This window comes from Pipistrellus kuhlii, unplaced genomic scaffold, assembly GCF_014108245.1.
Source record: "Pipistrellus kuhlii isolate mPipKuh1 unplaced genomic scaffold, mPipKuh1.p scaffold_m20_p_1, whole genome shotgun sequence".
Classification (NCBI taxonomy): domain Eukaryota; kingdom Metazoa; phylum Chordata; class Mammalia; order Chiroptera; family Vespertilionidae; genus Pipistrellus; species Pipistrellus kuhlii.
Window position 1 is genome coordinate 59,164,912 of NW_023425404.1, and position 23,915 is coordinate 59,188,826.

General features: G+C 39.8%; 1 protein-coding gene across 1 annotated transcript in view; it reads left to right on the forward strand.

The window, feature by feature from the left end:
- RYR3 (ryanodine receptor 3) overlaps positions 1 to 23,915 on the forward strand; it is a 350,151-nt gene that overhangs the window by 36,812 nt on the left and 289,424 nt on the right. Inside the window, 2 exon segments of the mRNA XM_045583784.1 lie at positions 18,405 to 18,479; positions 20,659 to 20,737. Of these exon segments, the coding sequence (XP_045439740.1) occupies positions 18,405 to 18,479; positions 20,659 to 20,737 (154 nt within the window).

Consider the following 23,915-nt stretch of genomic DNA (forward strand, 5'->3'; position numbering starts at 1 on the left):
ACATGAATAGAGCACAATGGAAGGTTATGCCACACTGATTGTTCACAAGGTCACATGATGTCAGAAGACAACCTCCTAGCTTCTAAGAAGGCATGGGAACCTTGTCCTCGGGTATGACAAATGTGCCATACCATTTGTATACATTTCTCTAGCAACTGTGCTGTGTATAGTATTTCCACTCTGAAGACAGGGGCAAATGAAAGGAGCCTAAAGCTTCTTTTTAGGATTAATAGGACTTTCACATAAATAATTCAGTGAAGAAGCAAAGAGAGAGGAGCCAATAAATAAAACCAGAAATGAAAGAGATGAAGTAACAACTAACCACACATAAATACAAAAGATTATGGAAAAAAATACTATGAACAACTCTATTCCAATAAACTGGACAACCTAGATGAATCCAAAGACTATACTTTCAGGGATCATTTCTATAATTCGTTACTCCCAAAACTCAATCAGGAAGAATAAAAAACTGAAATAGCCTGATAACTACCAAAGAAATTGAAGCAGTAATAAAAAAGAAACCTTCCAGCAAACAAAAACCCTGGTCTGGATGGCTTTATAGGGGAGTTCTACCAAACATTCAAAGAATAACTAAAAGCTATCCTCCTCAGACTATTCCAAAATATTCAAGAGGAAGGAACACTTCCAAACTCTTTCTATGAAGCCAGCATTATCCAAATTCCAAAACCAGATAAAGACACCACAAAGAAAGAGAACTACAGGTCAATATCCTTGTTGAACATAGATGCTAAAATTCTCAACAAAATTCTAGCAAATTGGATCCAGCATTACATTAGAAAGATCATACACTATGACCAAATGGTATTTATTCCAGGGATGCAAGGCTGGTACAATATCAGCAAATTATAAATGTGATATATCACATAAACAAATTGAGAGACAAAAGTCACATAATAATATCAATTGATGCAGAAAAAGCATCTAACAAAATCCAACAACATTTCTTGACAAAAACTTTCAGTGAAGTGGGAATAAAGGGATCATACCTCAACATAATAAAAGCCTTATATGATAAGCTTACAACCAACATCATACTCAATGGGCAAAAATTAAAACCATTTCCCTAAGAACAGGAACAAGACAGGGATGCCCACTTTTACCACTCCTGTTTGAAATAGTACAAAGTGCTAGCCATAGTGATCAGACAAGAAAAACAAATAAGAGGCTTCCAAATTGGAAAAGAAGTAGTTAAACTGTCACTATTCAAAGTGACATGATATTATACCTATAAAATCCCAAAACTCCATAAAAAACTACTAGACTTAATAAATGAATTGGCAATGTAGCAGGATTAACACCCAGAAATATATGGCTTTTTTATATACCAATAATAAACACACAGAAAGATAAACTAAAAAAAAATCCAAAGACTATACTTTCAGGGATCATTTCTATAATTCGTTACTAGAAAAAAAATCCAATTTACCATTGCACACTCACACAAAAAAATTAAGATATCTAGGAATAAACTTACCCATGGAGGTAAAAGACATGTGCTAACTAACCACATCGTTTAGATGCAGAAGTACATCCTCCTGTCTGTGAAGATTGCAGTGTACTTCAAAGAGCCAGATATTATTTTCAAAAATTAAATAGTAATGAGAGATCTCCAAACTAAAGCTTTTAATATGTTTTTTCATAGACTAAATTGCCATTAAACATATGTCCCTTCTCTTGTCCCCCCCCTTACAGTTCTTTCTCGTGTTATGCTATGATTTTAGGATTTTATGTTGATACTGAATTGATAATGGATTTTATTGATAATGAATTTTAATGTTTCTCTGAGAAGCTGATACTTATGAAAATGTATGCAAGTAACTCATTTTACTGTTGAACTGACCTTTTGATAACATGATATCTAATTAATATCTAATATGCCATCTGAAAGACCTACTTTGTGGTAAGAAAGCCCCTTTTTAGTATAAGAAAATTCTAATAGATTATTTACAGTATTTCTAAGAAAAAAATCCCAAATAACATAATGTAGGTACTGACCATTTCCTTAGGGAGGATTTTCTTGCATAATGTAATTATGAAAAAGTGCTACAGACAAATTTAGACTACAGCATATTGCTTGCTTGCTAGTTTCTTGTTGACATCAGCACTGAACCAGGAAAAGGAAGTAAAGACAAATTTTTGCATTTAAGGCTACTGCTAGCTTCTAGCTAAAATAAAATCCTCACCAAGTAGGAAATCCACTCTCTTTATTCTCATTGGGTTTTTTTTTCCTATGTAGTAACTATCAGTAGATTCCTCAAATTATTTAAAAGCTTTCAGCAAGACCTGCACTCACTAACATATCCATTGACTGTTTTGTTTTTGATTTGCTAGCTCAGTGACCTCTCAGAATGGGTATGTTATTCACTCCTTTAATCTACATGTACTTTGCATGGACAGCTGGCTTCAGCTGTATTTGTAATGAGCTGGGCCTATCACTTGTGAGTGTCCAGGGCAATTTTCATTCTTTGTGCCTCTGCCATGTAAGAAAACACGACACACTTCAATCTTGTGGAATTAGACGTGGCTGCACACTTAGAAATCTGTTGCCAAGAAGCTCATGTTAAACTGCTATTCTGTAATTAGAAGAAAGGCTTGCCTGTGGATTCTTTTTCCTTTCCTTCAAGCCACTGAAAATTGTTTTAATTCTCTCTTTTCCCCCTGAATGTGGTCTAGATGGCCCACGGTCATAGGTTGGGACTTGGGAAGATAAGTGTGCAGCCTTGCCTTAATCCAAGCTGCTTGGTGCTTCAGACCTTTCCCAGGGCTATTATGCAACTCCAGCTCTGCTCCTCCATGAGACTGGAATTCATAATAAAAATGGAAAAAGCTAGTTCCACATTCTCCCTTTCTCACACGACATCCCCAAAGTGAGCCAGCAAAAGAATTGAATGTTAATTCCAACAGTTGAGAATAACCATTAAGTTTAACTAGCTTTTTACATTTCTTCATATCCTGAGGAGAAGCATTTTCAAGTGAAAGAACCCACAGAATTAATTTTTAAAGTCCAAACTCTGTCAAATACCCCACCCCCCTTACTGAATACAGTGCTTCAGCTTTAGAAGGAGTTGCCTCCTCGCTGGTGCAGTTTTTTTCATTCTGAAGTCAGTGCTTCATATTCAAAATCAATATGCCTGTGTGATCCTGGTGTTGTTTGGCAAATGTGATAGCTTAGAGCTTTGCTCTGTAGTTCTCCCCATTCGTGCTGTGGACTTTTGAATGCTCTGTTAAGTGTAGTCACCTCATGGTGACTTTAGTCAACCTAGAAAGCTTGAGCTTCTTCCCATCACTGGACTAAAGGTGGTTTCTTGTTTTTGTTTATGTGTATGTGTGTTGTGTTTTACATTTTAATTGCAAAAAAATATAAAGGTTTTTTATTGATTACAGAGAGAGAGAGAGAGAGAGAGAGAGAGAGAGAGAGAGAGAGAGAGAGAGAGGATAATGAGAGAGAATCATTGATTGGCTGCCTCCTGCATGCCTTCCACTGGGGACTGAGCCGGAAACCCCGGCATGTGTCCTGACCAGAAATCAAACCCTGACCTCCTATTTCCTAGGTCAACCTGAGCCATGCAGGTGGGACATAAAGGTTTTTATTAAAGTTTCTCAGAGTAGTGAGAAGGAGTTAGGGTGTCTAAACTTCCTCTAGCATATAGTACTAAGTAGGTAAATAGTTTTATTCTTGGGGGAGGAAAGTTTTGATGGGAGATTATACTGAAAGTTTTAAGAAAAATAATGTTATTGGAGGGCAGTGGCAGTGAAGGTTTGTAAAAAAAAAATGGATTGTTAGGAATGTGTTTTAATCTTAAATTGTAAGATATTTGAATTTGGGGAAAATATTTTGTTTTAAGAGATCTGCTTATCTTTTACAAATAAAGCCCATCTGGAATTCAAGAAATTCTGGGAGCATGGAAACCTTTCAGTTTATTTATTATACTTTTCCTTTGTGTGATTTACTTTTAATAGCTACCAGCATTTAAAATATATATTTGTGAGGAACATTGTAAAAACTAGAAAAAACTCTAACTACTTTCCGTCTCATGGATGTTTAAGAAAGCACCTCTGTGGGTATTCTGGTAAAGAAAAATTAAGTTGGTTCCAAAGAAGCCCTGATCTCAACAGGCATTTTAATCCTCACTGGAGTAGAAACTCCATGGCCAGCACCCTAGCCCTGGACTCAATTGTCTGGTTTGAGAGTGGAAGAGCATGAAATAACCAGGTGGCATCAATGGAAAAAGACTGAGAATAAGAACAAAAATATGGGGGGGGGGGAAAGATGGTGTAAAGGCCTCTGCTCCCCAGAGGGCTAGAGTGCCACCTGAGAGGAGAAGGAAGCTGAAGGCAGAATGCTTCCATTTCCACCTGACATCTTCTGCAGCTGATTTCAATTACATTTGACATTCCATATAACAGCGACTTTCAACTTTTTCATCTCAGGGTACACATAAACTAATTACTACAATTCTGTAACACACCAAAAAATATATCTTTTTTTTTTTTTTTTTGCCAATTTGACCAAAAAAAGTATAATTTTGATTCATTCACACTGGAAGGCTGTTGTTGTATTGGCTGCTATCTTTTTTTATTTGACAATGTAAGGGAAAAACAGGTTAATGCCCTAAGTAAATAGTCAGCTATTGCATGCTTTAAAAATTCTTGCGGCACACCAATTGAAAACCACTGCTATGTATTAGTTTCAAGTGCACAGCAGTGGTTAGACATTTATATAACTTATAAAATGATGAACCCCCCCCCCAATAAGTTGACTGCCCCCTCTGACTCTGAGACTATTTCCCAGTCCTGAGATGTTGCTCTTGTGGAGGGAAGACAGTGCTGGCTTGGTGGAAGTGGGATGTTCTGGCCTGGGCACTGCCATTCTCTGGGCCTGGTTCTGGCCATCAGCAAAATGTGGGCTCTGGGCTGCATTGGAAGCTCCTCAGCAGCTCTGGCTACTGTCCCAGGGTCTGTCCTTGAGGAAGGATTCAGAAGTGAGCAGGGGGAAATGAGGACAGTAAAGACGATGTAGGATTTGTTTCATTTAGCCAACATTATAAGTGGGAAAGCCTACCTTTTTTATTTTCTGTGATTATGTCTTTTTAGTAGTATAATTGTCATAAAGCGGGGTTTGTGGAGGTTTGGGGAAATTATAGTGATGGTTTAGGTAACAGTTTTCTTCCTTTCGTTTAATGCCCTTTTGGCACCAATGCTGATGATCGGTTTTGCTCCTGTTGTTGAATTTGCACAGGTTCTTGAACTTGTTACAGTGAATACCAAGTTCTTAGTTGTTTACCCACATACTACCTTAGCTCATTACCTGCCTTTTCCTATGGCTTAAAAGCTGTTGCTTTACAAAATATTTGTAATACTAGTTGGTGCCCTAGTTGCAGTTATCCTTCTCTTTTTGTGTGATGGAAGGGAGCGGTGCTCTGAGATGATAGGCACCAGTTGTGCCTCCCCTTCTTATTATGGAGAGAAAAGTAGAACCAGCATGTTAATAAGAATCACCTGCTGCCATCTCATAAATGATGTGTAGCTGGGTGTCCCACCCCCGTTTCTCTAAGGCAGGGGTCTTCAAACTTCTCTCATTATGAGAATCACCTGGTGGAGTTGTTAAAACACAGATTCCCGGATCCCAACTATAAGAAGTGCTATCAGGAATCTGTGTTTTAACACCTCCACCAGGTGATTCTCATAATGAGAGAAGTGTGAAGACCCCTGCTCTAAGGCTTTTGTGGTAGAGAGCTCTGGGCAGGAGAGCAGGGATGTTGTTCTAAAGAGGTTGAGCTGTTACAAAGGCAATGCAGCCATACCGCACAGGTTTCTGCTGCAGAACAGTCTGTAGGAATTTGCTTGAGAAAGTGCCTTCTCTCCTGACTTCCTGAGCATGGAGGGGGTGGGGATAAGGAGGAGAACCCATGGCATAGCATTCCTGAAAATACCCATTTTCTTGTATTTGGTGAGATACTACAAAGGTAAGTTGAATGCACTACTTAAAAAAAAAACTGCATGTATTTCTCTCAAATAATTGTTTATGAATGGTATTCAACATTTTCAGAATTGCTACTGGGGTACAGAAATCCAGTCTTTATCTGATCAGTCCTACAGGTAACTGCATCCTAAGTACTGAGGCACCATCAGTCAGTCAAGCAGAGAGAGCTCTGAGCTGATTCTCTAAAACTTAAGGCAGCACTTTGCACTTGTAGTTGGGGGCACATAGACGAGCAGAGAGAGCCAGCTACTTTGCTACAAAGTCTGTAGAACTGTCTCCCTCTGGTTCAACACTGGCAGCTGTGCCCTGTGTCCTGCCCTCATGGGGATCTTCTCATGACAGCTTGGCAAAGAACTATTTGCAAACTCTGGTCCAATTTTAGGTTTTATACAAATTTGGGGGAAAATGACCTGATGCAAATAAAATCTCAAATTCATATTCTTTCTCTCAGCCTTTAAATTAAGGTGACCAGACATTCCGCTTTTGGCGGGACAGTCCCAATTTTTAACAATTTTTAAAATGCCTCGGGTTGCAGGACAAATTGTTAAAAATCAGGACTGTCCTGCCAGAAGCGGGACGTCTGGTCACCTCACTTTAAATGGGTTCAAAACATGTTTCTATACCTATTTAATCTAGAGATTCCAATAGTGGAGGAAAAGGAGGATGAGTTTTAAACAAAATGTTAGCATTTCAGAACCTCTGCTCTGCCCAGGGTTGTCAATTCTATGAGGTATTGACTCCCTGTTCTATCCCAGAAGCCCACCCAGGTGGGCTTCCCTTGTGGACCCTTCTCTGACCTCAGACAATTGACCCAGGTCACCACAAGGATGAGTAACTGCTGTTTCCAAGTTTATTGTTCCTTCAGGGCTGCCATTTGGATGTGCAGTGCAACAGGCTTATACACATCCATGAATTATTAGTAACATTGATTTCAGTCAAAGTCAGTAGGTGAGCAATAGGACAACAGAATTCCTGGACTCTCTCAAGAATGCAGTCTCATTACCCTGTGTATATGGAATTCTAGTTCCATATCTCATTACCTGAATTTTTCTATGGCACAGATCCCTTTTAAGCTTTTTACTGCGTGTCCCCTAGATGAGATACCCTAGACCATGAGGGAGGGCAGTTGGGGGTGACCAGGCAAGAGAGGGCAGATGGGGTGAGCAGGCCAGCACAAGAGAGTAGTGGGGGCAATCAGGCAGGCAGGGGAGCAATTAGGTATCTTCAGGCTAGCAGAGGAGTGGTTAGAGGGTGATCAGGGTGGCAGGCAGAAGCAGGTAGGGGTGATCAGGCCGGCAGGCAGATGAGCAGTTAGGAGCCAGCAGTTACAGATTGTGAGAGGTATGTTCGATTGCCAGTTCAGGGATCAGGCCTAAATCAGCAGTTGGACATCACCTAAGGAGTTCCATATTGGAAAGGGTGAAGGTTGGGCTGAGGGACACCAACACCACCACCCTGTTCTCATGGCTTTAAGGGCTCAGAGGTACCTCTACTATCCCTAATTTATCTGAACATCTCAGATTTTTACTTACTCCCTGGGCCAATATGTGAAAGAGATTTCCTGGGATGGAATTCCTCCTTGCTGTACGGGTTCTTTCTGAAGATGATGCTTATGACCCAGACGTTATGCTTTCCTCAATCAGTCTCTGGCCTTTTATCCTGAAATCCTTCCATATGGCTATGAAATTAATAACATGAACAAAAATGAGATTGCCAAATCTCAGCCAAAATAAAATAATTCTGAATGCCCCCAAGAAGGTGGGTTGGCTGAATTCACTGAATTATAAAGCCTGCTAAGAAGGGGGAAGTCAGTCATGAGTAAGTGAATTACTTGGTTTTGCCTATTTTCCCTTCTTAAAAATGAAAGAAAAAAGGAAAAGAGCCTGTCTCCCTATACAGTTTTTGGAGCACTCCCTGTTTCGGTCCTATGATATGTGCTGATAGGGAGTGGGAACCCTAAGGGTGTGGGAGGCAGGATCCCTGGAGTCAAGGTCACCTTGCTGACCTTGCAGGGAGAGCACAGCAGCGGAGGGAGCCATGACTGCCATAGGCCCTCTGCCAACCAGATTTAGCCTTTTCTCTTAGGGGTCCCATTGTGCTTTGCAGCCTCTGATATGCGGGCCCTGCTTTTCAGTAAGGCAACCCGGGAGACTGCCAAGATCACTGAAATTGGAGAAGTGGACTGTCAGCTACCACACCTTCCTCCTCTTTTCTGAACTTGATTAAAATTCTATTTCATAATTTTAATTTTTAACATTATCTTGGAAAATGCCAAGAATGAAGCCTCCTTTCAAGGGTCTGTGCCTTCCTGGTTGGACTGCCCCAAACTCTTTCAGGGGATTTTGTCCTGATGATGGGGCCTTCTGTGGCCAATGATTCGGGAACCGCTGATTAAGAGTTTTAGATCCATATTAACCACTACACTGCATGTAGAAAATAAAGGTATCAAATTTTTTAAAAGATTCCTTATACCTGTATAGTGTTTTTATGTCCCAGGAAGGGGAGCCCAAGAAAAGCTGGACTTGGTTACTACTTAGCTGAAGAATAGGGTATTTGATCCAGCAAAAGTGGTGAAGACAAGGGTTTAGTGTCCTGTGTTGGGTTTTTCAGGATTTCACATGTAGGGAGGGGATTAGGAGGACTGGAATGTGCTTATTGAGTTTCTGTTGTCATGGTCTCTGGTTCTGACTCCAGGTCATGGGTGCGACTAATTAGTGCATGCTTCCTTCTACCCTTGGAATACACTTTCTAAACCCCATGTGCCGCTCTATTATAAAAGAGGCAAAATTGTCCCTGTTATCTGAGTTTATACTCCAATACCTATTTGGAAAATGCCCCAGCAGTTCCTTGGATGCCATTTGAGCTGGACAGTCCCATCAGTTTACCCCACCGAGAAAAGTGAGGTGACTGAGTGTGGGGTCTTGGGAGTTTGGCCCGAATGGGGTTGATGGCTTGTAGTAGTAGGGAGAAGTCCAATCTGTTGGCTGGAAAAGTAGTCTTAGGAAGCATGAAGCAGTGTTTTTACAAGGCTCAGGGAACAAGGATGGGATCCCAGGTGAAGGGTCCACCAAGCACAGTCAGTAGAATCAGGTCATTTGGGATCCATGCAGGAGTGATTCCCTGTGGCAAGCAATTTATTTCCTACGGAGTCTGGAGCTGGGCCTAAGGGAACTAGGAGGGTGTTACAGGTATCTTTGATAAAAGCTACCTTTGTGGGGTTTCCATTAAACACTCTGGAATCAGTGCCTGAAAGCAGGCAGGCTAGCTATCCATCAGCCCATCTTTCAGGTAGCGAAAGTCATTTATTAAGGATTCTAACAAATTACATCTTGAGCAACTAAAATTGTAACCAATAGACAAAACAGTTTTATAGAACTCCATTTCTTTAAATACATGAGCTTATTGCTCCCTCCATACACATATATTTTTTGTTAAAATGATAGTATGGCAATAGTGTTAAAGAAAAATTCAGAAAAACAGTAGTCTGATGGTCCTCAACAAACCAAATTGCTATATTCATTTTCATAGGTTTTCTGATTATCTACACCACATGTGTCAAACACAAGGCCCGCAGGCCAAATCCGTCCCGCCAGGCCTTGCAATGTGGCCCGCACCTCGCTGTCATCACTGCACTCCACTGCGTTTCCATCACAATGACAGTTTATGACTGTTCAGTAAACCATTCGGCCCGCGATTTAGGCTGGATTTTAGATTTTGGCCTCTTCTCTGATTGAGTTCGACACCCCTAATCTACACTAATAAAAGAGAAACATGCAAATTAACCATCACTCCACTATACCCACAACTCATTCCCACCAGCCAATTAGAAGTGAGTATGCAAATTAACCCAATCAACATGTCAGCCAGCCACGGAGCTGGAGCAAGCAGAAGGCTTGGGTTGCCCCAGCAATGAAGGAAGCCAAGCTTCCTGCCCTGGCAGGCCCTGGCCTCAGCTCAAGGCTACAAAGTTTCAATTATAGAAGATAAATAAATCCCAACAAAAATGGCAGTGGCCACAGAGCTGGAGCAAGCAGGAGGCTTGGGTTGCCCCAGCAATGGAGGAAGCCAAGCTTCCTGCCTGCCCTGGTCAGCCCTGGCCTCTGCTCGAGGCTACAAAGTTTCAATTATACAAGATAAATAACTCCTAAATACTTGTTTCCAGCTGACCCTAGCCTCTGCTCAAGGAGGTACTGAAAAAAAAAAAAAAAAAAAAAAAAAAAAAAAAAAGGAGGGACTGGGACCTTGGGTTGTGCGGAGGGGGGGGGGTTAATGGGGGGGATCAGGCCAGAATTGGATGGCAGGGGCCATTGGGGGTAAGCAGACCAGTAAGGGGGGTTAGTTGGGTCAGTTGGAGGTGATCAAGTCAGCAGTGGGGGGGGAAGGTGGGGGCGAGCAGGACAGTGGGGGGGGGGCAGTTGGGAATGAGCAGACTGGCACTGGGGGCATTTGGGGGTGAGAAGGCTGGCAGGCAGAGTGATTAGGGGCAATCAGGCAGAAAGGCAGGTGAGCGGCTAGAGCCAACGGTCCCAGGTTTTGAGAGGAATGTCTGATTGCTGGTTTAGGCCCAATCCCTGTAAACCAGCAGTAGGATATCCTTTGAAGGGTCCTAGATTGGAGAGAATGCAGGCTGGGCTGAGGAACACCACCCCCTCCCCATGCACGAATTTCATGCATAAATAAAATTGTTAAAGGCATTTTGTCTTCTGCCTTTTTCCCAGTGGTTTATGGTAAACACTTTCTGTGTTTCCATTTGCTCCTGTAATGGTTGTTAATGGTCACAGGATAGACCATCCTGAAGAAGCCTGTGATTTACTAGATATTTTTTTTTCAGATATTTAGGTTCTTTCCAGGTTTCTTTTTGTCCCTGTTATAATGCTCTTATCACAACTGTATGTACACTTTTATTTGTTTGCTTCTCTTGAATTATTCCCATAAATAGAATTATCACTACAAAGATTATGGTCTTCTTATGGCTCTTTCATGCATCCCAATATTGCTTTGCAAAAGGAGTTTTGCTCAATGCTAACTTCTATTGGATCACACTTGCTAAATTGCAGCTCTGACAGTATTAGGGTCTTCCCCTATTTTTTCAAATTCAAATGATGTAAAACGATATACCAAAGTTGCTTTAATAATCATTCTTTTCATTTTATCTCCTCTGAGGAAATAAAATCTCTCCCATATGTTTTAATTTTATTCCTGATATGAATTGCTTACTCATATCCTTTTTCTATTTCTTTATTATGCTTGTTTTTCTTCTACATTTCAATGAAATGTTACCTCTTTTGTCAAAATGATACAAAGAATGTCTATAGTCTATTAAATGTTGATATTTCCATTGTTTGAAGTCTTGTCATCTTGGCATTATCTGTCTTTTGTTTCCTTCCAGTTCCTCTGTATTTCAAAGCATGGATAAGTATTAGGGCAGTAAAGGGATGTGGACTATTCATTACATGCTAGTTGCTTTAGAATTTGATTTTTAAATGAAGTATTTAACTCTATTTCTATTCAGAATCTATCTTTCATATTTCTTATGGATCTTACTGAATGCTTTTCTGATTTGCTTTCCACATATCTGTGCTTGATAATCTTGCCATTCCCCCATTATACTAAAAATCTGCCTTATTGTATGCTACATTTGAGGTTGGTTTATGAACTGCCGATACTGTGCTACATTCTTCTTTTTGAACCATTACCAGAATGAATTAGTTTTGCTTCCTACTGTTTATATTTCCAGTTAATTTTATAGCAGGTTATTTCCAAAATACTCTCTTGGAATTTTTATTAAAACCACATTAAATCTATAAGTTAAATTTAGGAGAACAAGCATTTACAAACATTACTAGTATTCTCATTCTGTAACAATGAGAATGTAACCAAATCTTATTTCATTTTATAATGTAAAGGTTTGACATTTTACATTAAAGATTTAGTTCAGGCTCGTTTTAAAGGTCTAGCTCATCATCTAAGTAAATTCCTTAAAAAAAAAAAAGTAATATCTTGTAGCAATCATGAATGGAATCTTTCATTATGTTTTCTAACTGAAAATGCTGGGTTACTTGCTTTTTCCCCCTTCTATTCAATGTTACTTGGCTGTGTTTTTTTTGTTTGCTTGTTTGGGTTTTGTTTTTTTGGTGTGGTTTTTGTTGTTGTGTTGTTTATTTTTTTTTTTACTTAAATGGCATCATTCTCATTTACTTGTCACATGTGTCAAAGTAAACCTCTTAGGCAAATATACAGGGTCTCTAGCATGGATAGGGAATGTTATTCTGTGATAGCCTAACAGACTGGAACTGAAGTGGGGATGGGAAGAAAAGAAAAATGCAAGCGCCTGTGCACATCCAGAAAATGTCATGCTGCCCAAGCCCCCCTGGGGAGGCATGATACATTCAGCAAGGGGCCTTCTAGAACCTGAGACCTCCAAAGTGGAATTTTGGGTTTCTGACTACAAGAAAAGGCAGTTTAGAGATCTAACAGTCTTGAAACATTCATGAGTGTATGCATGGAGAGAAGCAGAGTTCTCCCTCCTCTTTGTTGCTATAATAGGCTCATCTTACCAGGAGGCAGTGTCCTCCAGGCATCACTAAAAGAAATGTCAGTGACGGAATGAATTTTGAAATTACTAGTGAGATGATTGAATTAATGATCTAGTTGAACATTTTTCCTCTGGACATGGCAGCAGGGCACTTCACCAGCTTTGCCCTGCCCTGCCCCCATTCTTTGAGGTGGGAATACAAGTTCTCCTCCTGCCAGTGGCTGCAGCCAATGTTGCTCCTGGCAGAGACAGGACAGCCATCCCATTAAAGTCTCCTGGTCTTGAGTCTGGATCCTCCTTGTGAATAAATCCATGCAGTCTTTGTTCCTAGAATGTTATTCCAGAATTAGCACTAAGTAGTGAAAAGAGTGAAATTTGTAGCTAGACCCAAATTCAAATCCAAGCTCACAAGATGACTATGGGAGAGTTTCTCTTTTCCCATTTGTAAAAGGGATACAAAAAGACCAATTATTATTTATTCCTTCAGGGAAAATGAATATGAAATGTGAAAACGAGTGCCTCCTATTGCCAGGCACTGATAAAAGTGATGTTGATGTGATTCATTAGGGAGGGCAGATACACATCCAAAATAACATATGAATTCATATCGGCTAATAATAAATGCCATGAGAAGGAGTGATGAGAGAAGACTTCTCTAATGAGATGTCTGAGCACAGGACTGAAAGAAGGCTGGGAATGAGAATATTGAGGAAGAGCATTCCAGGCCATGAGGAACACATGTGCAGGGCCTTCAATGGAGCATGCCTGTGTGAGCAATAGAGGAACAACCATGTGACAGAAGCAGAGGGAGTGATGGGAAGCATGCCTAGTAGGTGAGGAAGTCAAAGAAGTGAAGGGAACCAGATCCAGTAGGATTGCAGGGACAGCCAGAAGGCCAGGCCCAGCCTATGGTCTGCTTATGTAGAGAATCTCTAGGTACAGGTGGCTTTTACATTTTGAAAAAATTGTTTAAAATAAAGAAGACTATAAGAGGAACCATATGTATTCTGCCATGCCTGAAATATTTACTATCCAGTTTCTTTTTTTCTTTTTCTTTTTTTTTTATGTAAAAAAAGATGACCTATTGTAGGTATTATTTTTTAATTAAATGTATTGGGATGACATTGGTTATTAAGAATGTATGGGTTTAAAGTGTACAATTCTATGGCACATTATCTGTACATTGTACTGTGTGTTCACCACACAAAGTCAAATCATCTTCTGTCACCATATATTAAACTCCCTTTACCCTTTACTATTCTCTCATACACACACATTTCCTCTCTCTGGTAACCACCATACTGTTGTCTCTGTCTATGAGTTTTTGTTTGTTTTTCTTGTTTGTTTGTTCATTTGTTGCTTTCACTTTTATATCCCACATATGAGTGAAATCATATGATCTTTAACGTTGTCTGAATTAGCATGATATTCTCCAGACCCATTCATGCATTCACAAATGACATTATTTCTACTTTTCTTAGGGCTGAGTAGTGTTCCATTTGTGTATGTGCCACATCTTTATACAATCCCCTATCACAGGACACTGGCTGTTTCTATGTCTTAACCACCCTAAATAATGCTACAGTGAATATGTGGTGCATATATCTTAGCAAAGAAATTTTTCAAATTTTGGGGTAGATACTCAGAAGAGGGATTGTTCCATCATATTGTAACTTGATTCTTAATTTTTAAGGAACCTCTGTAGTATTTACCATAGTGGCTATACCAGTTATGTTCCCACCTCTTTCCTCACAACCTCTCCAACAATTGTTATTCATCTTATTGATAATAGCCATTCTAACAAGTGTGAGGTGGTATCTTATTCTAGTTTTGATTTACATTTCCTTAATAGCTAGTGAGGTTACGCATCTTTTCATGTATCTGTTGGCCATTTCTCTATCTTCTTGGGAGCCAAAAACATACAATGGAGAAAAGAAAGCCTCTTCAATTAATGGTTCTGGGAAAATTTAGAAAACCACACACAAAAGAATGAAACTAGACTACTGTTCCTAATTTTTGTACAAAAATTAACTCAAAATAGATCATAGACCTGATACTATCCGGTGTTTTATAGAGAATATTTGCCAACTCCTGATCCAGTGCCCTGGAGGCTATGGTGAAAGGAAGTTGGAGGTTGCGGGTTGGGGGTGGAGGGTTGAGCAAGAAAGTAACAATGTGATCAATGGTCTTTAAAGGATGCTCTGACTGCCTGCCATTTTAACTCAGAATATAGAAGGGAGATTACAGCAGGAAGCAGTGTTAGGAGCCATGATGATGGTCCAGGTGAGAGAGGCAACAGTGGACTCATCTGGTAGCAGTGGGGTGGTTGGATACAAAATCTCTTTTGAAGGTGGCATCACAGCAGCTTCTGAATGACTGTGGAGTATGATGTGAGCAAGAAAGGAGTAAAGGATGACTCCAAGATTTTTCATCTCTATTCTCTCCTTATGCTTTCATGGAAACTGAATGAGTAAATGATCTTTTCTGCCCCTAGGGTTTAACACCCGAGTTTTTTCACCATTTCACAGTCAGGGTTCTCTCCTTAAGGTTCAGTTTTGATGGTGACACTGACCATTGTCTCCTCGGCTATTGAACAGTTATCATAGCCCACTCAGCATTTGTGTCCTGACTCGTTTTCAGCTGTTTTCTTCCATTGACCACAACACTGATCACTGAAACAAATGGCTGCTTGTCCCCATGTGCACTTCATACTTTCCACCTCCAGGTCTTCACCCATGTGGGTTCCTCTTTCTTACCATTGTTACATGTCTACAGTCCTATCAGGATGTTATGGTCTACCTTTTCCATAAAGTTATTCCTTAATACCCTCTTTACCCTCCTGGTCTGTCCCAATGCTCTGTGTCTTTAATTCTTTTAACAGACATGTTGTTTCTGTTCATAACAATGTTTTTATGCAGTCTTATCTCCCCTACCAGACTATACAGAAGGAGACAATGGAGCATATGGCTAAATTCCTGGTCTTTGTTAAATCCTAGTCCTGCGCTTGGAACCTGTACAACTTTAAGTAAATTACTTCATCTCTTTAAGCCTCAGTTTGTGTTGCTGTAAAATGGAGATAATTACCATAGTTACTTCACAGCACTAATTAAGAAGATAAAATGAGTTGATTCATGTACAACACTTGGTATAATTCTGTGCCTGCTGTATAATTAGGGCTCATTTAATTCCAGCAATGATGCGAATTCCCCTTCATTGTGGAACTGCGGAAGTATTTTGTATCCTATTTTCCTGGTGCTTTGTACACCCATTTGTACACAGTAGGCTAATGAATATGTTATGAAAAGCCAGGAGAAATGAGCTCAAGTTCTGGAGTTAACTTTGAGTGCAGTTCCCACCACGCCCATCTGTATGACATGCGCCAAGATGCCATCTTTGAGTTTCAGTTTCCTTGCATGTGAAGTGGGAAACATTTCTACCTGGGAGCATTATGAGAATGAGCTGTGATGGTACATACAGCACCTGGGCATAGTGTGTGCCCAACAGTAGTTGGTACCTCGATGGTCCCCCACGAGGAAGAGGAGGAGGAGGGTCAAAGTTCCTGCCTGGAAAACCCCTCCACTTCTAGCATGAAGCTTGGTCTTTCCTTAAAGTAGTGGTTCTCCGTGTGGTCACCAGACCAGCAACATCAGTGTCCTGCCCCCTGCAACGGGTTATAAATGCAGGTTCTCAGGCCCCACCCCAGGCCTGATGGCATGAACACTGTAGAATTTGGTCAGAAGCCTCTGCTTTAACCAGTGATGTGCACCTCTGGCTGATAAATGTGGCCCCAAAAGAGGGAGGAGCTGGGCTGGGAGGACACTCCAGGACGGTACTGTCCCCTTCAATCCCAGTGGGGGAGTGATGTCTCTCTAGTGTCTTTTCTCCTGTCACTATAGTAAAGGACATGAGGGCCAGAGAAGGGAGGAACACAAGCTCTTTAGTGCCACATTTTGGGGTCAGCAACATTTGGCTCTTTACTTATGATTACTCACAGACTTGATAGAAATGAAAAGGAAGGTGTGACCATGGTCAGCACTAGGAAATGTGATTTAGTCTGTAGTTCAATTTGAAACATGGGACTCGTTTGGGAGCATACACCTACAACATGAGCTATCATGATCTCTCAGTTAATGTGTGATAATACAGTGTAGAGTGAAAATATCAGTTGGACTGCCAAGATGTAAAAATTTAATATGACTAATTTTAACAAAAGCTGTTAATACATTTGTAAATATAGCACCTAAGGTTATTTCAAATGATTTCAAGCAACTTGGAAATATTGTGAAGAAGAACATTTAATTCCTCCACAATATTAAAGTCTTAAATAGCTCCATAGCCACAGTTATGTATAGTTATGTAACTATATAAAGTTATATATATATATACAGTTACAACTGTGTATATATATATATATACAGTTACAACTGTATATATACAGTTGAGAGTTACATATAGTTATCCACTTTTTTTATCTCTCTGTATATATACAGAGAGAGTTACATATAGTTATCCACTTTTTTTAAACAAGATACTATGTTTTTTTCTTTAGGTTTATTGTATGACATGAAAAATCATCTCTTTGACAGAGTGATTCTATTCATCCAAGTTGAGTTGAATTAAAATCACTCCAGGCTTTATTATCCAACCTCTGCCTTCTCTCCACACCCCCTGCTTTCCCCTATTGCTTGTGGCTCTGATAGAGGGTAGATACAGGAGAGGTACAGCATCTCAGACCAGGCCCCTGGGCTGTGAGTCTGTAGCTTCTAATAAAATGTGCTGCATAAACGATGCCCTTGGCATATAGAAGGAAAATATAATTTCTCTATATGATTAATTTTAATCATAAGCATTGGATTCTCTTTTTGTGTGTGTTTGGGGATGGGGGGGGGCTATGTGCAAATATTTACCCTAAAAGGGGTATGTAATCAAAATAATTTTATCATATCTGAGAATTTGATCATATCTGAAGGCAGGTTATCATGACAGAAAGATTTATGCAAAAGATTGAAAATGTTGATGCCAAAATATTCTAGAGTTTCTGTAGATTTCAGTTTTCCATGTTACCTGGGAATGATAGTTTTGTCTCATATCATGTACTCAGTTGAAATGGTTATATGTGGATCCGACTAAGGAAAAAGGTAGGAAGCAGCACAGTGGCTTTCTGGAGGGCTACCTCTTCTCACGTGCGTTCTGCTCCGACTGGGTGGGCTGCCACTGGGTGAACAGCCAAAGTGAAGTTGCCCAGTGAGGCAGCCAAGGTAACTCGATGGTCCCTCAACTGAAGGATCTATTTCTGCAGAATTTGCCTTTTTAAAGCCTTGATGCCCAAGCTATCTCTCGTTGGTGAGATTTGGGTAAATAGGATGCTTTAAGTGAGTGGGCAAAAGGCACAAGAGCCATGAAGGGAAAAGATCACCAGTCACAGCATGTGCCCATCCACCTACCCCAAGCTGCCTTTCTATGGTTAGCATATAGTTACATCATATTTGTTTCTCTCTCTCACTCTGAATGCTTCTGAGAAGTTTCAAAGGAAGGTAAGGAGTGCCTATCTCATTGCCATGCTGCTCCTGTAGAACAGCCCTGCGTCTCTGCTGATACCAGGCAGGGGCCCTATTGGAAAAGAGGTTTGGTCTGACACACCCACTCCCAAGGATGTTGCATGACTGTGGTCATGAGTTTTCTCCCCCCACTCCTACCCCAACCCTGCCCATAGGCTGTCTACTATCTTCTAGAATGAATTTCTTGGGAGCTTTGGAATGTGTCTTTTCCTTGTAGTTTGTCTTGTAGGATTCTTGTGCTGCTTTGCTTTGTGAGAGGCCACAAACTGGCCCGTGCTGACATTGTCCCTCTCCTCCCCACCAGGCAGCACAAGGGGGTGGCCACAGGACCCTGCTCTATGGCCATGCGATCCTCCTGCGGCACTCTTTTAGCGGAATGGTAAGCACATCTGGGTGTTCACTTCTCACCATTCCAGGAGGAGGGAAAGATAAAGAGGGGGGAAGTACAGGAAACCAGCAAGTGTCTAGATCAAATTAACAGCAGAGGTAACATTGTTGTCTTGGCATTTCCTTTGTATAACTTACCTCAATTTGCAATTCTATATTTCATTTGCATAATGTCTGACCCCACTCCATGAAGGAAAGGACCATGCCTTTATTTAATTAAACATAATCCCACCAAGTACAGTACTTCGACATACTAGATTCTTAGTAATGATTTGCTTCATTGATCAAATAAACTATGGGGTAACTGACTTCTTGGTTATATAGGATAACCAGCACAGGGGGAAATCCACCAAATGAAATTTTCATGAAATCTTTCCTCTTTCACTAGCTAAAGGACATGGAATTATAACCATTGCCTCCAGTGCTGGAAGAGTTTGGAGGTATTATGTTAATCCAGAGGCAGGAGGAAGCTGACTAAACTATAGCTAATTAGGGATCTAAACCCCAAATTAACCTGAATGGTGAAAATTTATGTAACTTGAAAAACTTTTCCAAGTTTTAAATAAACTTGTAAACAACAGACATTGTATATCTTTGGAAGGGAGTTAAGGAGATTAGTGTGATCTCAATCAACTATAATCTGTGCCAACTTGAGTCACAATCACTCCTAGTCTCTGCCCGTAGCATCCTCACTAGCTATCTATGGAAGGAAGATTTGTCTTCTTTCTCTGTTCTAATGGAAACTGTTAAATTCATTCAAGACTTCACTCTTACACATTTACACCTGCAGCACACTGCAAAGTTCATCTCAATGCTTAAACTATCAGATTGGCAGCGGGAGCAGCAGCTGCCTCTTAAATAATGCATTCATTACAGCATTTCTTTCCCTGAGCACTGGTAAAAAGTTGACCTTTTCAGCTTGAATGTTCATCTGTTTCAGTCCTTCATGGCAAAGGACAGAAAACAAGAATGACCAAATACAAGGCTGTCCAAACAGGAGATGGGGACATTTAGCGAGTGGGGAAACTGTACTCAGACTATCTCTAGGACTAAGAGGTGATCATTTTTCTTTCAGAACCTAGTGCTTATTTATAAGGGAAAATTAAACCTTAATACCTCTCTTTTTTCTGCCTACACACAACAATCAAAACCTCAAACAGCACACTTTTCCCTGGCCTTAAAAACTCAGGCTAACATCGTGGTAGAGATATGCAGGCCCATGTTATTCACCATTAGATTTACTGCCCTTCCAAAAAGCCCCACTCACTTTTAATATAACCTCTACACTGCTCCTTCAGGAGCAGCTCTGAGGACAGGGCCTGTGAGACATGGATCCGCACAGTGCAGTCATTCCATCTTCTGGATGCAAAGGACTAGGAATAAACCCAGAAAGCTTGTTCCAAGTGCATGTCTGACTCCCAGGCTAATCCTAAGGTCAGCCTCTGGGCCTGTCAATAGAGGAGATGGGGAATAGGCCAGGGTTTTGTTTTCTTCCTTTATTAAGTTACTTTTTAAATCATTGTTAAGTTTTGCATTCCCATGTATTTTTATAATTAGACATAATTTGAGATGTTTTAAAGGTCACAGAAAATTTGAAGAATGAGAAATAAATAGCAGTGGTGGAATCATCATAGTCTGTGCCTCTGTCCAGGATAACTTCTGCTGTCAGTTTGCATCATTTCCTTTAGTCTGGTTGCTAGGCATTTTAATTTTGCATATATGTTAACCCTACAAATAGGCTGTTTTGTATTTGTTCCATGCTATTACACAATCTTGATAAAAGCACTTAATGGTAACATAATAGACCATAAAAAGGAAGTACCAAATTTGATCAGTCTTTTTATTATTGTTGGTCATTTATGTTCCATTTATATTGTTTCCAGTTTAAAGGTTTCTCAGAGAGTTTTTGAACTAAAGCGTACCTAATATGTCAAACTTATCTCTATAATATATAGTCACATAAGCTAAGTCACAGGACCATCAGACAAGAATATCTTTGAGATTTTAAATATATTGTAAAAGTATATATCAAAAGTATTATAATAATAAACAAGGGAAGCGCTTTTCACAGTAGCTCAATGTTGACATTGACAACTGAGAGCCAACTAGTGTTGAGATGCCAAGACCTGATAGAAGAGTATGATTTCACAAGCATCTGTCTTGTTTCACAGTATCTAACATGTTTGACTACATCAAGATCCCAGACAGATAAACTTGCCTTTGATGTAGGCCTGCGGGAACATGCCACAGGTAAGTCCACATTCCCAGATCTCCTGCTCAATAGGGTCTCAGGAAGGATATAGAATATGTTATTCACTTGTGATTTCAAACCAACTAACCACTGAGGTCAAGAAATAGGTCTGATAAAATTTTGGAGAATGCATGATGGAAACATAGGAACTAAGACTAAGAGAAAACAATGCTTTAAGCACTGCCTGTCGGTCTCAAATAAAACAGTTTTATAGGGTTAAGTACTGAAAATAAATGGTGAAGTTATTCCTGATTAAGAAACAATGGTAATAACTGCTAAAAACACAAGTAGCACAATAAGGGCTTCAGTAATGTAGTGGAGGATGCAGATCAAAGGAGTAGTCCCATTTTATTCTACTGTGAACCAGCTATTTCTAAAGAAATATTCTCAAATGTTAGTGGCATGGCCATCATGGTGTTTAGCATTCCAATGCATCAACTTCATTATAATTTACTTTATATTTTTTTTAAAATTTACCTACCTTTATATATAAAGTTTTACAACTGCTTGCCATAAAGATGAATATAATGAAAAGAAACTCATGTCATTAAATAATTGAAGCATTGTTGTCAAATATTATAAAAGTGTTCATGATACTAGTATAGAAGCTCCAAATTTAAACCTTCTTCTTTTTTAAACAGAAGGTATAAAGGAATAATAAAAATAATATAAAGTTCTCACTATATGATTAAATGTTGCTTAATTTGTTTTTTACCACCAGCAATATACATCATATGCTTATTTTTAGTTTAGTCCCAATATTGACAGTCGAGAAAACTATAGTTATTTATTTATATTATAGTTATAGTATCAAAGAAAGGTCTGACTTGCTGTGGGTTATTCCAAAGACCAATGGAGCAGTGGATAGGAGTTGAAAGGAAGTATATTTCATATCAGTGAAGGAAACCGCTTAATAATACTGCAGTTTCTCAGCAGAAGAGCAGCTTGCCTTGGGATGTAGAGTACTCCCTATGGCTGGAAACATTCATGGGAAATCTGGGCATCTGCCAAGGGCATCCATATAGAATTTCTGCTCAGTTTAGAAATTAGGCTATGTACCAATCCAGATTCTGCAGAAACTGACTCAGGCTATCTCCAGCAGAATGAGAATTTACTGAAAGAATGTTGGGTAGAACCCACCCTAAAGCTGAAGCCCCAGTCTTGGAAAGGGGGCAGGAACAAAGAGAGACCAGGGAAGAGAAAACAGCCTAGGTCCCATGGCAGAAAGAGTCTTCCTGGATCCAGTCTTTGACATCATAGCATTTTGCCTAAAAGAAGAGGAAGAGATCATTGTTAGGTAGCCAAACAACAAAAGATTATATGAATGTTCTAAAACTGTCAGTTCAGAAGGGAATGATGCAGATTATCTTATTTTGCAAATGATGTTTACAAAAACTCTGGAGTTTAAACCATGTGTACCTGCTGTTCCTACATTAGACACAGTGGTGTCTCAGAATCCCTGAGGAGAAACCCTTTCTCTCCTCCTATTTGTACAAAGTAGAAGATGGCCCTACCTCAGCTCAATATATATTTTCCCCTAAAATAAGAATATATTTGAATTTGATTTAAGGTTGCTTTGTTTTCAGCTAAAGTGTTATTCTTAAGATACACTTTCCTCTAAGTTGCTGTCAACATTTTCTGAAAATTATAAATTGAGTGAAGTACCACATTCTGAATGGAAGTTAGCATTTAATATAAGCCAGCTGTCAGTCTTGGAGAGCAGGTAATCAGAAAAGTTATGAGGTCACTCTATTTACATCAATTAAATGACTTTAGACGTTTTGAGATTTGGGAAGAAAGTGAGAAAAAAACACTTTCTATTCATGTGTTTAGGAAATCTTTTTTTTTTTTTTTTAATATTAGAGCCTCCAATAAAAATAGAGGAATTTACCCTGTAAATTCCTAAAAACAGATATGATATGAAGTCTGCTGACAGATGAGCACATGAGCCAACCCACATTCAAGTTGGCTGATCAGAAGCTGAGTTTAGCAGAAGACAAGTGGAAAAGGGTTGACCAGTGTTCACGAAAACCTAGAGCCTTTTAAAATAATTTATTTTACTTCCCTCTCACAAATCCATTTCAAATTCATCCTTGAAGAAGGCCAGCTTAGTAGTTGTGAGGGAGAAGGAGAATGCATGTACAGCACAGATAAATTTGTGTTGCCTGGGGAGGGACTTCTCACTTCAGGAGAAGATTTGCTCAGAATCCAACAGAGTGCCATTGTGTTTCCTGCCAGGTCATTCTCTGAATGCACCTTTGGTTCAGAAACCTCTTTTCTGAGTTGAAAACAAGTAAATGCTCAATAGTTCAGTTTAATATCTAGGAGAATGTGAGGAGAGAAGTTTGGAGGCAGTTTCTTGAGCAATTCTAGAATCACCACTACATGGAGGATATTAAATAATTTGACTTACTTAAAATAACTTGTGATAATTTCCCCCTTGATTTTGATGACTGAGTTCTTTCTTTTCTCATTTTAAGGGTTTTTGGTGTTGCTTGTTCTTGGCATATAGACAAAATTGTAGAATTAGACTTAGGAAGAAATAAATATGAAAAAACAATGCTTTTAGTGTTTTCCTTGTATGTATTTTAGGGTCATCAATTGGCCCATTATCCTATTGATTCTGGGAGCAGCCCTGAGCACTGAGCTGTTCCAGGAGAGAGCAGGAGAATGAGCACACTCCTCCCTTATGTGCCTACTTAAGACCTACTTTATCCCAAATGCCTTTGGTGGCCCAGAGTATAGAATAGTTACAAGTATCACATTTCCCTGCAAATGTAGAGGTCAACTCTTTTGCCATGAAATTTTAAATTTAATCAAAGTAATATTTACACATAGTTTAAAGAAATAGAGAGTCTTCCTATGCCCGTTGAAAGCATCAGTGTCCTGCTCCACCTCTCCCTGTTTTGGATTCCTGCCTCTTTCTGTTGCATCTTCTTTCAGTATTGGTTAGCATTTTTTATGAATATTACTAGAGGCCCGGTGCATGAAATTCATGAAGTCGGGGCGAGGAGGTCCCTGAACCTGGCTTGCACCCTCTTGCAGTCCAGGAACCCTCAGTGGATGTCCGACTGAGGGCTCCAGTCATGTCTGGCCCATCTCACTAAGTCCAAATTGGCCAGACCCCAGCAGCAAGCTAACCTATCAGGCAGAGCATCTACCCCGTGATGGTCAGTG